This window comes from Epinephelus moara, chromosome 10, assembly GCF_006386435.1.
Source record: "Epinephelus moara isolate mb chromosome 10, YSFRI_EMoa_1.0, whole genome shotgun sequence".
NCBI lineage: Eukaryota > Metazoa > Chordata > Actinopteri > Perciformes > Serranidae > Epinephelus > Epinephelus moara.
The window spans coordinates 45,398,404-45,412,063 of NC_065515.1; the positions used below are offsets into that span (position 1 = coordinate 45,398,404).

General features: G+C 42.9%; 1 protein-coding gene across 1 annotated transcript in view; it reads left to right on the forward strand.

Moving 5' to 3' along the window:
• Positions 1-226: 226 nt before the first annotated feature.
• The window catches only part of LOC126396246 (uncharacterized), an 81,534-nt gene continuing 68,100 nt past the window's right edge, over positions 227-13,660 (forward strand). The window contains exon 1 of the mRNA XM_050054181.1: positions 227-2,490. Within this exon, the coding sequence (XP_049910138.1) occupies positions 898-2,490 (1,593 nt within the window). The 5' untranslated portion in view covers positions 227-897. The remainder of the gene's footprint in view (positions 2,491-13,660) is intronic.

Sequence of the window (13,660 nt, forward strand, 5' to 3'; positions counted from 1 at the left end):
TAAAAAATGATTAAAATTACTGTAACATGTTAGAAGAAAGAAAAAGTAATAGCACACATCTCCTGAAGAAGATGTACTATTTGACATTGAAATAAAGTTTCTGGTTGTATGTTTATTTTCTTGCATGTGATTTTCATATGCAAAGACAGTTCATAAAGTTCCTTCTCAATCATGACAAATCTATTACAGTATGTGCTTCTGTCATCTTATTATACACATACAGTATGTACTGCACAAACACACACGAGCCAACATTATCCATATCAGACAAATAACTAAAAACACAATAGATTGTATGCACCACACACATAAACACTGTAACCGCTTTGTCATGATGATGGTAAATAGTGTGTGCATGTGTAATGATTTTTTGATATTATATTCTCAGTGCAATAATGACTGCATGTAGGCCTGCTCACCCTCTCCTTTAAATCCGTCTTTTTTTAAATACGGTGTGATAGGAGTTGAGGTACAAGATGGCGAATCTACCCAAACTCAGTTTGCTTGTTTATTTGCAGAATGGATATTGTTGTCATCACTCTTGGCTGTCAGTCTTAATTATACATTAATATAGGCTACTCATCATCTCATGTATCAAACTGGTGCAGAGGAGAAAAGAATAGTGTCTGGCTCATGATGATACTTGAGGTCACACTCCTGCAGTGCCGTTATTCACCACATCACACAGTATTCATGTTGCTGGTCCAATATGCAGTCCAATACTGCAGCCTTTTTCACGGGGAGCGAGCTTCCAAATTTACCCTCCCGCTGTGCTCGCTCCCCGTGCCTTAAAAAGCGCATGCACGGCTGAAGGTCACTTAAACACAAAAGGCTTTCAGCGCTGCGGTCCAATATAGCGCATGCGCGCTGCCGGAGGACTGCTTCACAGACCGCAATATGGCGAGAATGCCTGCCAGCGGAGACACAGAGCAGGAGCAGATAAGCTGCCCCGAGAGGAGCAGGGAGGATGATAATGAGGAGGAAGATGAAGATGAGATCCAGGAGGTCCAGATCACCGGGGAGGAAGAGGACGAGGGGTCCGATCGAGATGGTGTGGAGCTTGAGTGGGAGTCAGGAGGTACAGTGCTGGACTCCAGCGGTTCTGCCGCGGAGATAAAAGCGGTCGTTATGCGGAGTATGGACCGGGGAGAGGAGGAGGGAGAGGCGGACCCCTTCAGCAGCGGCATACCCGCTGGGCTGGAATCTCAACTGGAGGGAGACCTTCAGCGGTCAGAGCGGAACAGGCTGAGCGAGAACACCCGCCTGGCCACCCGGTATGCGGTGAGAATCTTCAGGGAGTACCTCAGCGAGAAAGCCCAAAGTCCAGACTTTGAAACTCTGGACAAGGAGGCGCTTTGCGTTGTGCTGCGCTCCTTTTACGCAGAGGCGCGCTCCAAAAGTGGACAGTTGTACAGCAAGTCGTCCCTCATCAGCATCCGGAGCTCACTCAATCGGTACCTTAACGAGCCGCCCTACTGTCGAACATTGGACCTCACTAAGGACCCTGAACTTCGCAGCGCCAACTTGACCCTGGCCGCGGTCATACGGAGGCTGGAAGAGCAAGGCGCTGGTCCCGTGGTGCAGAAACAAGCCATCACGCGCTCGGACCTTCGGAAACTGTACGAGTCATCAGTGTTCAATTCCGACACGCCGTTCGGGTTGCTCAACAAAGTGTGGTTCGAGACCTGCATGTATTTCTGCACCAGGGGCCGGGAGAACCAGCGGGAGTTGGAGGAGGACTCGTTCGGTCTGGCTGTGGATGAAGACGGAAGAAAGTTTGTCTATTTTAAAGCTCTCGGACCGTACCATAAGTCCCGCTCAGCCGCCTGGACCAAGAAGCGTCCGGACGCAGAGGAGGACACCTTGCCGCGGATGTACGAGACGGGCTCGGAACAGTGTCCATACGCCAGCTTCGTACGATACGTTTCTAAAAGGAACCCGCTCTGCAGGGCGTTCTTTCAGCGGCCACGGGACCACTGCTGCGCGAGTGACATGACGTGGTACGAGAACAAAGCTATCGGTAAGAACCTGTTGGGCACGAGGATGCAGATGTTGTCGCGCGCTGCCAAGCTCTCCAAGACCTACACCAACCACTGCATCGGCGCCGTCTCCATAGCAACGCTCAACAGCATCGTGGGCGCCGCGGGCTCCAGGCCGCCGACGACGCTTTACGTTGCCTCGGAAACGGTCAACGGTCACGCGCAGTCCCACCTCCAGCTCGTGATCCCATACCGGATAACAGGCGCTGCAGATCTGATGCCGCAGCGGACAACAGCAGCAACAGTAAACACACCATCAACAACAACGTGTAGGGTCAGCGCCGAGGAGGACCCGGAGGCTCCCTACGCCAAGAGGCTGTGCGTGCGCCCTGGGACACGCGCGGAGTTGCCTGTGGAGCGGAACGAGAGCGAGACGGTGCCCACCAGAGCCACCGAGTCCCATATACATACACAGCCCGCGGTGCGGTCCCCGGTCGCTGTGCCCACACAGGTAATAGAGAACGTGTGATTGTCATCTACTGTAGCCTGTGTTGAAATCGTAAAATTTGGCAAAATATAGCCTCTCCGTGCATCAGCACTGCGTGTGAGTCCTGTATGAGTATTGTGCAGTCCGTTCTAACAAACCGAGCTCTCAGAAAAGTTATAAAGATGTCCAGTTTATACCAGGCGCTGACTATTTTTGAAATTTTCCAGTTAGTTATATGCTATATTCGATATACAAAAAACATAAATACAACAAACCCATCAGTAAAAACATTATAAGATAATGTAACAACACAGATTCTTATAATTTAGTAGGGGCTTGCTGGTGCTTTAGTAGCCAACACATACGTGTAATGTGACTAAAATTATTTTATCAGTTTTCACAGAGAGTGAGCTCAGTTCAGTGAAGTCATGTCCATTTTTCTCACAGATATCATGTCTAGGATGGTACACAAGTATGTGTTTTTCACTTAGTATGCCAGTCTTACAGCAACACACAAGTTGTTCTGGTGGTTTACGGCACCAGCTGCCCATTTCCACTAGCAGTCTGCGAGAAGACAACTGTAACCATGTAAAGGTTATTCTCAAAAGGTCTTAAATATACAGTGTATTTCTGGTTTAAGATGGACAGACAGCTATATCTGGATTAATGGCTTGGTAATTCTTGTATCTTGTACCTCTTAAGATTGTAATTTCTCAATCACCTCTCTACAGTCACTTTCAGTAGGTTTGTTTCTTCACACATTTAAACATCCTGCAAGATTTGAAAATCCCTTATTTTAGAGACATCTGGTGAAACCAATTTTGACAGGGAATGTTTTCCAAGATGTTACAATCACTTAAACATTTTACAGAGGCACAGAAATTTAAAGCTGCACTGTTAGATATTTTTATATTAACAGTGGATCAGCTGACTATGTAAGAGATGTGACTCTTAGTGACAAACCCATGGAGATTTTTAATGCAGCGTTGCAGTCCCCCTCATCTTTATGGCGTTAGTGTTTTTGGTTCAGTCTCACAGCTGTCATCAACCTGATGTCCAGCAGCAGCAGGCAGCTGTTGTTAGTGAAAAGCTCTAAAAAGCCACTTGAACACTAGCTGCTCAGCAGCAACAGCAGCAAACAGCTGACAGACACAGTTAGAGAGTAGCTGGTGAACAGTGGAGCATTTAGCAGCTGAAGAGAAAGATATTTCTCTCAGGAGTTGGTTGAGACCAAAGCAGAGCTAAAAGAGAGTGAATATTGGACTGACATTCATCAGGTGACAGACACACAACTCCATATGAATCAATCAACCAATCAATCAATTTTATTTATAAAGCCCAATATCACAAATAACAATTTGCCTCAGAGGGCTTTACAGCATATGACATCCCTCTGTCATTTGGACCCTCACAGTGGATAAGGAAAAACTCCCCCCAAAAAAACCTTTAATGGGAGAAAAAAATGGTAGAAACCTCAGGAGGAGTAACTGAGGAGGGATCTCTCTTCCAGGACGGACAAATGTATAATAGATGTCGTATAGAACAGATCAACATGATAAATTAACAGTAATCCATATGACAAAATGATGCATAAAGAGAGAGAGAAAGAGAGAGAGATGCAGGACAGACAGTATTGATAATAGCTTACAACATTAATTTAATAATGATTACGGTTATTGTGATACAATATGTTGTAGGTATATATTAATATATGATAGTATATATATGTGACAATAATCATATGTGTATAATGACAGTAGAATTATGACTAATGATAACAGCAGCAGTATTACAGGAGGTCCCCCGGCGGACTAGGCCTAAGTCAGCCTAACTAGGGGCTGGTCCAAGGCAAGCCTGAGCCAGCCCTAACTATAAGCTTTATCAAAAAGGAAAGTCTTCAGTCTAGTCTTAAATGTGGAGACGGTGTCTGCCTCCCGGACCAAAACAGGAAGATGATTCCACAGAAGAGTTGCTTGATAGCTGAAGGCTCTGGCTCCTGTTCTACTTTTGGAGACTTTAGGGACCATGAGTTACCCTGCATTCTCAGAGTGCAGTGTTCTGGGATAATAGGGCACTACGAGCTCTCTAAGATATGACGGAGCCTGACCATTCAGGGCTTTGTAAGTTGTTAGTTCGCGGACGACACCAATCTCATAGCCACTCATGAGGATTTTCCTACCCTGATTGAATGTGTTAATGAGGAACTATCTTCTGTTGCTTATTGGTTTCAACTTAACAAGCTAACTCTTAATGTGAAAAAATGCAACTTCATGATCTTCTGTAACACTAATAAGTATTATCCTAAACAGCTAGCCAAAATCCTGATTAACGGAGTTGAAATCCTACAAGTTCAGTCTACCAAATTCTTAGGAGTTATGCTAGATGAACGGTTAAATTGGTCTACTCATATTGATCTTGTATGCAAAAGATCTATGAAGATGTTAGGTATATTGAGAAAGGTTTGTCCCTTAATTCACTCCTCAGCTCATTTAACCCTATACTATAGCTTTTTGTTCCCCTATATAAATTATTGTAATATTGTTTGGGCTGCTACTTACCCCACTTATCTTAAGAAATTATTTATACTTCAGAAGAGGTTTTTGAGATTGATCTCCCATTCGAGTCGATATGCACCTTCTGCACCTCTCTTCAGTAACTGTTACCTATTGATAAAGTGAATGTCTTTCAAACATGTCTATTCTTACATAAGTTCATTTATAGGAAACAAGATCTTCCAGTCACCTTTAATAACTTTTTTATTTCTACATTACATGTCCATACATACCAAACAAGGCTTTGTAATAGCAGTGTCTTCTTACCATTCTCCCGAACATCAAGTCACCAGTTCAACATCTCTTTTAGAGGTCCCAAGCTATGGCATGAATTAAGTTTATCACTGTGGTCTATGTCATCTCATTTTCTTTTCAAAAAGCATCTGAAGGCACTTTTAGTGTCCACATGAACTCTTAAAGCATCTACCTTAATCCTCCGTATCAGTTTTTCTCTTTGTCTGATCTCTTGTTTCTTCTTCTTTGTCCTAATTTGCTTCAATTACCCTAGTTTTGCTCCCTTTTTTTTTGTTGTTTGTTTCTTGTTGTTGTTATTGTTGTTATTTTGTTTTGTGACTCTTTGCTTAGTCTAGTAATTTAGCCTGCATGTCATTTGCTTGTGATTATGGCTAGGGGTGAAACTCTGTACAAGCCCGCATATGGGCTTCGTTCCCCCCTTGCACAGTTGTCTAATTCAATTGTGCTGAATAAATAAATTAAATTAAATTAAATTAAAATTAGAAGAATGATTTTAAATTCAATTCTGGATTTTACAGGGAGCCAGTGCAGGAGAAATGTGATCTCGTTTCTTAGTTCCTGTCAGCACATGTGCCACTGCATTCTGAATTAGCTGGAGAGTTTTTAAAGACTTATTAGAGCTACCTGATAATAGGGAATTACAGTAATCCAGTTTAGAGGTAACAAAAGCGTGGACCAATTTTTCTGCATCTTTTTGGGACAGGGTAGGCCTAATTTTCGCAATATTACACAGATGAAAAAACGCAGTCTGTGAGGTTTGTTTTAAGTGAGAGTTAAAAGACAAATCTTGGTCAAATATTACTCAGAGGTTTCTTATGGTAGTGCGAGAGGCCAGAGCAATGCCATCTAGAGAAACTATATCATCAGATGAAGAGTTTCTGAGGTGTTTGGGGCCAAGAACAATAACTTCAGTTTTGTCTGAATTTAATTTAAGGAAATTGGAGCTCATCCAAGTTGTCTTTAAGGCATTTTTGAAGTTTAGTTAATTGATCCGTTTCTTCTGGCTTTATCGATAGATACAATTGTGTATCATCCGCATAGCAATGGAAATTTACAGACTGATTTCTAATGATGTTACCCAAGGGAAGCATATATAAAGTGAACAGAATTGGTCCGAGCACAGAACCTTGTGGAACTCCAAAACAAACTTTAGTACGTAGAGATGATTCATCATGAACATGATGGGCCAATTAAATGGTCCAGTCTCTGTAGCAGAATTTGATGGTCAATTGTGTCAAATACTGCACTAAGATCTAATAAAACAAGTACAGAGACGAGTCCTTTGTCTGAAGCAATCAGAAGATCACTTGTTTTTTCAACTAGACTTTAGACTTTAGACTTAGGGGCTGGATCTACTAAGATCCCAATTTGCCTGTACTAATTTGCCTGCGCAATCTAGAATTTTGCGTGTGGGGCTGAACCGCGGTTTGCGGGTGATTTACTAAGAGTGATTGCGTAAATGACAAGCGGTGCAAACGTGTTGGAGACACCCTATTTAAATGAGGGTTTTGCGTGTTTTATGGTTTGCAGCATGGCGAGTTTGGAGAGAAAGCGCAAAGTGAAATTCGACCCTATGGAATTAGAGGTGTTGGTAGATGAGGCCAATAAACACTTAAATGAGCTACAGCAAAGAAACCTGACTGTCTCACAAAGGAACGCTATATGGGAAGAAATCTGTGACCAACAGCCAGAGACCAGAGAGGGAGTAGAGGGAGGAGAGGTGCGCACGGGTTCCACCTGCATAAAAGGAAACACAAATAATTCACTCAACTGTCACGTTTAAGTTTTCTTATATTGGCTGTGAATATTCATTTTGTGTAAAATAGGCTATACGATAAAGAACTGTTTAGTTTTGTTTTTTTGGCACGATAAATGTTAGAGCTATAGCCTAATATATTTTGTCACTGAAATTGTCATCATCTTTAATATGATTTTGCGTGGCTTAACATAATTAGACGTTAATGAGACTGAGTATTTCGTTTGATAATAATGTTTGGAATCTAGAAAGTGATTTCAATCATCTTGCAATGATCTGCAGTTTATTGGGTCACACTAGCGCTCGTATTCTAATCTACAGCATTATGTTTAACACTAGAACCGCCACGACAGTCTGTTTGGGTCTTTATAATGCAAATAACTCTGTTTAGAGTAGGTTTAAACCTACAAGCTTCTCTTCCTATGACTTTTCCTAAAAATGTGTCTTGTATGTTTTCTGAAGCCTGTAAGTTACAAAAATGAAACACACTAGACTTCTGAGCATTTATACCTCCGACCGCTGCTGAAAATTATACATTTTGATACATACAGTTGGCTATACATATTGCAAAACTCTGTAAAAGTACACCAAAGCATATATTTTCGTTTCCAAATATTTATTTGAAAACAAAACCATTCATACGGTCAATAAAAAACCATTTTGTTAAACGAATGTAATCTCAACAGTGACCGCGCCAGCTGGCTCATTCATTCATTCGTTCTCCTCTGGCATGGCATTCTGCTCCAGCCCGTGTTGCTTGCTTCACACGAGGGTGAAACATACGTTCTCTGCGTCTTCTTTCATCGTTTCGATATCTCCTTCTTGCAACAATAACTGCAGCCATGTGTGCGCAATTACGCATACAAACCGTTTGCACCTCCCTTTGACACGTGTCAAATATAGACGCAGTTTCTATTTGCAAAATTGCTTTCAGGTTTGATAAATCACTTTGCGTGTGCTAAATTAATATATTTACATTTTCTCCTCCCAGCACACGCACAATTGCGTGTAAACGTCCCATATTGCATATTCATTGCAGCAAACGTACTAACTGGATGCAGACGTGCTATTTTGCACCTTTGAAAGACGCAACCCTTTGTGCGCACTGTTAGTAAATCAGTTTGTACATTTTTTTGCGTGTGCAATGAGTTTGCACATGTTTTTATACACGCAAACCTTTAGTAGATCTGGCCCTTAGACTTTATTGTCCCCTTGAGGAAATTCTTTTCCGCAGCACCATCTCCATTCCCTAGTGTCCACCACAGAACAGAACAAGACACACATCTGGAAACACACATTAGAAAACAGACAAACAAAGCAGTGTCAACACTTAACAGAGTCCACACACTGGCCTGTTCAGCGAGGCCTTTTGTTCAGGGCCGCTATGACAGCAGGGATCAGGCTTTTCCCCAGGCGAGCCCTTCTGCATATCAGTACTCTGTATCTGTGTCCTGAGGGGAGAGGGGTGAGGTGGGTGTTTAGTGGATGTGTGATGTCCTGTTCTGTTGAGGTTGCAATACGTGTTTTGGCCCTGTTGTTTAAATCTGTTAAGTTTGGTGTGGGGAGACCAATTATTCTGGAAGCTGTGGTGGTTATGCGTGTGAGTTTGGCCTTGTTATTAACAGATAACATGTTGAAGAAGCAGGTGGAACAGTAAAGGAGGATGGATTGGACTATGCTTTGATACAGCAGCAGGAGGAGATGGGGGGCAACATAGAGTCCTTTCAGTTTGCGGATGGCTGACAGTGTTTGATGGCTCGTTTGTGAATGTCACTGGTGTGCTGGTTGAAAGTGAGTTGATTGTCCAATGTTACTCCAAGGTATTTAAAACTGTCAACTATTTCCATTGCTTGATTGTTGATGAGGATGGAGTGCTGAGATGAGGGGGGGACTAATTATTAATTCCTTTGTTTTTGTAACATTGAGATGGAGATGGTTACCCTTACAACACTGAGTGAAGTGTGCAATGGTGTTGTGGTAGTCCAGGACAGAGTTGTTGTCTGTGAGCAGAGCAAGGATGGCTGTTTCATCTGAGTATTTGAGGTATGTGGTAGTGGGTGATGGGCTGGTGCAGTCATTGGTGTAGAGGAATGGGCTTAGCACACAACCCTGTGGTGCTCCGGTGTTAGTTTTGATTACTGATGATGTGGTTGTGCCCACTCGCAACGTTTGCAGCCTGTCCCTTAAGAAGTTGTGGATGAGATGGATCAGACGGAAGGGGGCGTTGAGCTGGTGTAACTACTGGATCATCAGATGCTTTTGGATGGTGTTAAACGCAGAGCTGAAGTCCACGAAGAGGATCCTGACAAAGTGACCTGGAGAGTCCAGGTGCTGAAGGAGGAGGTGCAGCAGGCAGGCCACCGCGTCCTCCATGCCCCTTCTGGCCTAATAGGCAAGGGGATCGAGCTGTGGGGCAACTACTGGCAGGATGGTACTCAGCAGCAGCTTCTCCAGGCACTTCATTATTATGGACATGAGGGCAACAGGGCGATAGTGGCTGGATTCAGTGGGCCGTGGTTTTCTGGGTACGGGGATTATGGTTGCAGTTTTCCAGAGGGTAGGTATGGTAGCAGTCTGGTAGGATTCGCAGAAGAGTGAATGAAGCACTGGTGAGAGTTCATGGGCACAGGCTGTCAGCACCCTTGCTGGGATGCCGTCGGGCCTGCAGCCTTACCCAGCTTGCATCGGCTGAGCCGGTGCTGTACATCCTCCTCTGTGAAGGGGGCTGGCTTGACTACTTCCGGTAGAGGGAGGGCTTCCAGCAAGGCTTCACACTCGGCTGTGAAATCCAGTGTGTCAAACTGGGCAAAAAATGTGTTCAGTTCTTTTGCAAAGGATTCTGGATCAGTTATTGTACAGGTGTTGAATTTGGATTTGGATCCTGTAAGGATTTTCACTTTCTGAAATGCCTGCTTGGTGTTCATGTTGGCAAATTCAGACTTCAGTTTATCCTTGAATTTTATTTTTACCTTGAAAACCTCATTTTTTATTTTCCCGTTCGCCAATTTGAGGCTTACCCAGTCCTTGAGCCTGAAGGCTTTGTCTTCTAACTCGCAGCACTTCTAACTAGTGCTGTCTCAGTGCTATGGTGCACTCTAAATCCTGACTGAAATTCCTCAAATAAATCACTATCGTGGAGAAAGTCACACAGCTGGTCTGCGACTACTTTCTCAAGGATCTTTGAAAGAAAGGGAAGATTAGAAATTGGTCTATAGTTGGCTAGCACCTCTGGATCCAGGGTGGGCTTTTTTAGAAGAGGTTAAATTACAGCTACCTTAAAGGACTGTGGTTCATAGCCTGTTAATAGAGATATATTGATCATGTCTAATATGTGAGTGTTAACTACAGGTAAGACTTCCTTAAGTAGCCTAGTTGGGATAGACACAATGATTTAGATGAAGAAATCATTGAGGTCAATTGTTGAAGACAAATCGGGGAGAAGCTATCTAAATATATATTAGGTCTTACAGCTGTGTTTGAGGGCAGATTGGTTTCGTTTGAGGGCAGGAGGTCATGAATTTTGCCTCTAATAGTTAGAATTTTGTCATTAAAAAAGCTCATAAAATAATCACTGCTAAGGGCTAAAGGAATACAAGGCTCAATAGAGCTGTGACTCCCTCTTATACGTTTTGAGACTGTCTTCCTAGACTAAACAAGATTCTTCCAGCTTGGTTAATTGCCAGTTCCTTTCAAATTTTCGCAATATTTGTTTTAATTTTCGGGTTTGAGAGTTGTACAAAGGATCAAACTTTCTTTGCTTTGTTAACCTCTTTTTAAGAGGTGCTACAGAGTCGAGTGTTTGCAGTGAGCCTGCAGCGCTATCGACAAGATGATCAATTCGGGACGGTTAAAAGTCAGTATGAGAAACCTCTGTTACAGAAGGACATGGTACACCTAGTATAGTAACTGTTGCTGAGTGGCGTGTAATTGAGTAGAAAGAAATCAAAAGTTATTAAATAATGATCTGATAGAGAGGGATTCTGTGAAAAGACTATTAGGTTATCAATTTCAATTTCATACATCAGAAATAGATCAAGGGTGTGGTTAAAACAGTGAGTGGGTTTATGTACACTCTGACTGAAGCAGTAGTGAGGGAGTCATTATCAACGTCAACATGAATGTTAAAATCACCTACAATAATAACTTTATCTGATTTAAGAACTAAATTGGATAAAAACTCAGAGAATTCAGATACAAATTCAGAATACGGGCCAGTACACAGCCCAGTACAATATAATAAATAAAAGTGTCTGTGAGGTTTTCCAGGTTGAATGTAAAAGACTAAAAACAAGGCTTTCAAAGGAATTATAATCTAGTTTAGGTTTAGGGCTGATTAATAGACTAGAGTTAAAAATGGCTGCAACTCCCCCTCTGTGGCACTGCTTTAGATGTAGAGACCTCATATTTAACAGTCCACATTTAATTCTCCTGTTTTGTCTTTCTGTCACAGAAAAGGTTTTAGTTTTTGTTAGGTTTTTATGCACAACTCCTCTTTGTTTGATTTTAGGTTTAGATAATTTAGGTGTTCGGGGGGCAGACACCGTTTGTATAACTCTGTGGGTGGGTAACTGTATCAGAAGCTCAGAGAAGCGTGTAAGACTACGAGTCTGATTCCTGGTCTCAACTCTGGGTTGTCAGGGTTTTTAATTACTAACAAACGTGGCTTGATATGAGAGCAGCCCCATCCAAATTGGGATGAATGCTATCTCTCCTAAGCAGACCAGGTTTTCCCCATAAAGTTTTCCAATTATTAACGAAACCCACACTGTTTGTTGGACACCACCTGGACAGCCAACGATTGAATGATGACATGCAGCTAAACATCTCATCAGTGGTCCAATGTGGGAGGGGTCCAGAGAAAACTACAGAGTCAGACATAGTTTTAGCATATTCACACACCAAGGCAACATTAATTTTAGTGACCTCCAAGTGGCGTAACCGGGTGTCATTACCGCCGATGTGAATAATAATCATACTAAATCTACGTTTAGCCTTAGCCAGCAGTTTTAAATTAGACTCAATGTCACCCGCTCTGGCCCCAGGGATACATTTGGCTATGGTCGCTGGTGTTGCTAACTTCACGTTTCTCAAAATAGAGCTGCCAATGACCAGAGTTTTCTCCTCAGCGGGTGTGCCACTCAGTGGGGAAAAACAGTTGTAAACATGAACAGGCTGGTGGTGAACCGTGGGTTTCCGCTCAGTACTACGCTTCTCCCAGACAGTTACCCAGCCTCCCGGCTGCACGGGGGTTACCGGGGCACCGCTAGCAGAGGCTATGCTAAGTGGCTCTGCGCCGGCTACAGGTGGTTGGCTATCTACCACAGCTACAGAGTGATTTTCCATGGTGTGGAGCCGTGCTTCCAATTCACTAAGCCTTGCCTCCAACGCAGCAAATGAACTACATTTGTTACATTTACCACTGTCGCTAAAGGGGGCAGAGGAATGACTAAACATCTGGCACACCGAACAAGAGAGAGCAGGAGAAGGAGAAGCCATCGCTAACTGTTAAGTTAATGTAGTTAACAAGGCTAATAACGTGCAAACAACAGCTAAGATTAGCAAGGAAGTCGTTAAAAAGAGGAGAGCTATACGTGCTTAAACAGAACTAGTCTGGGTTAAGACGTGAAGTAGATGTTAAGCAGCTGAAGTGAGGAAAAACAGAAAACTAGCTGGTAGGAGTTCGCAAGAGCAGCACAGAAACACCAGAAATGACACAACACGCTTACCACAGTACGTCAGCACGTAGGAGAAAACAAAAGAGCATATGAATGCCAACATTGCTGGTATTTCTGCTGGATGTGTACATAGGAAAATGTTTGTCAGTACATTCCCAGAATCTTTTCATAGTGATATTCTGTCAGTTATGTTTATACCTAGTTCTGCTACCCATATCAGAGCATAAAAAAAATTGTGCAGTTAAGGATATTAATTATTCCCATGATCAACTTTTAGCCTGAAATATACACAGCGATGACACATTATATATTTTCATATATATAGTTTCAATAATACAGTGTATAATGCTGTGGATGGCTGAACTCACCAAGTAATCCATGGTTGTGCTGGATGCACAAACAGAAACAACCTGATCTCACAGAAATATGTGAAATGACCACGACCTCTTAACACCGCATTCCGTGGTGGCAGCACGTAATGGGTTGAAATTACGTGCTGCCACCACGAAAACAATGCCACTGTAAAGTCAATTAGGATCCTCTCCCGTGGTGGACACACGGATTCCCTGATTCAATCACGTCACGACGGATTCCCTGATTCAATCACGTCACGTCAACCTCGTTTTCCTCAATGATATCTTTAACATTCCCGTATACACACAAAAACGCGGAAGTGTCCTTGATAACTCAACAATATGACAGGTTAATGTCAAGGCCATAAAATAAAATAAATGTATTTTGCCAGCTTTTGATAGCGTAGGGCTTTAAGAGCATTGTGCTGTGGGCGGATGGGGCGCGTTCCACTACTGTTTTGTAGCTGCTGTCCGCCGTCTGTGGGCTTCATTCCATTTCAGATTGCCATCCGTCTGCCGTAACTGAATCCAAACGCCACTAATAAATAAATAAATAAGAAGATAAAAATAAGGCTGAGCACGGAAGAACCAGAGAGGAAACAC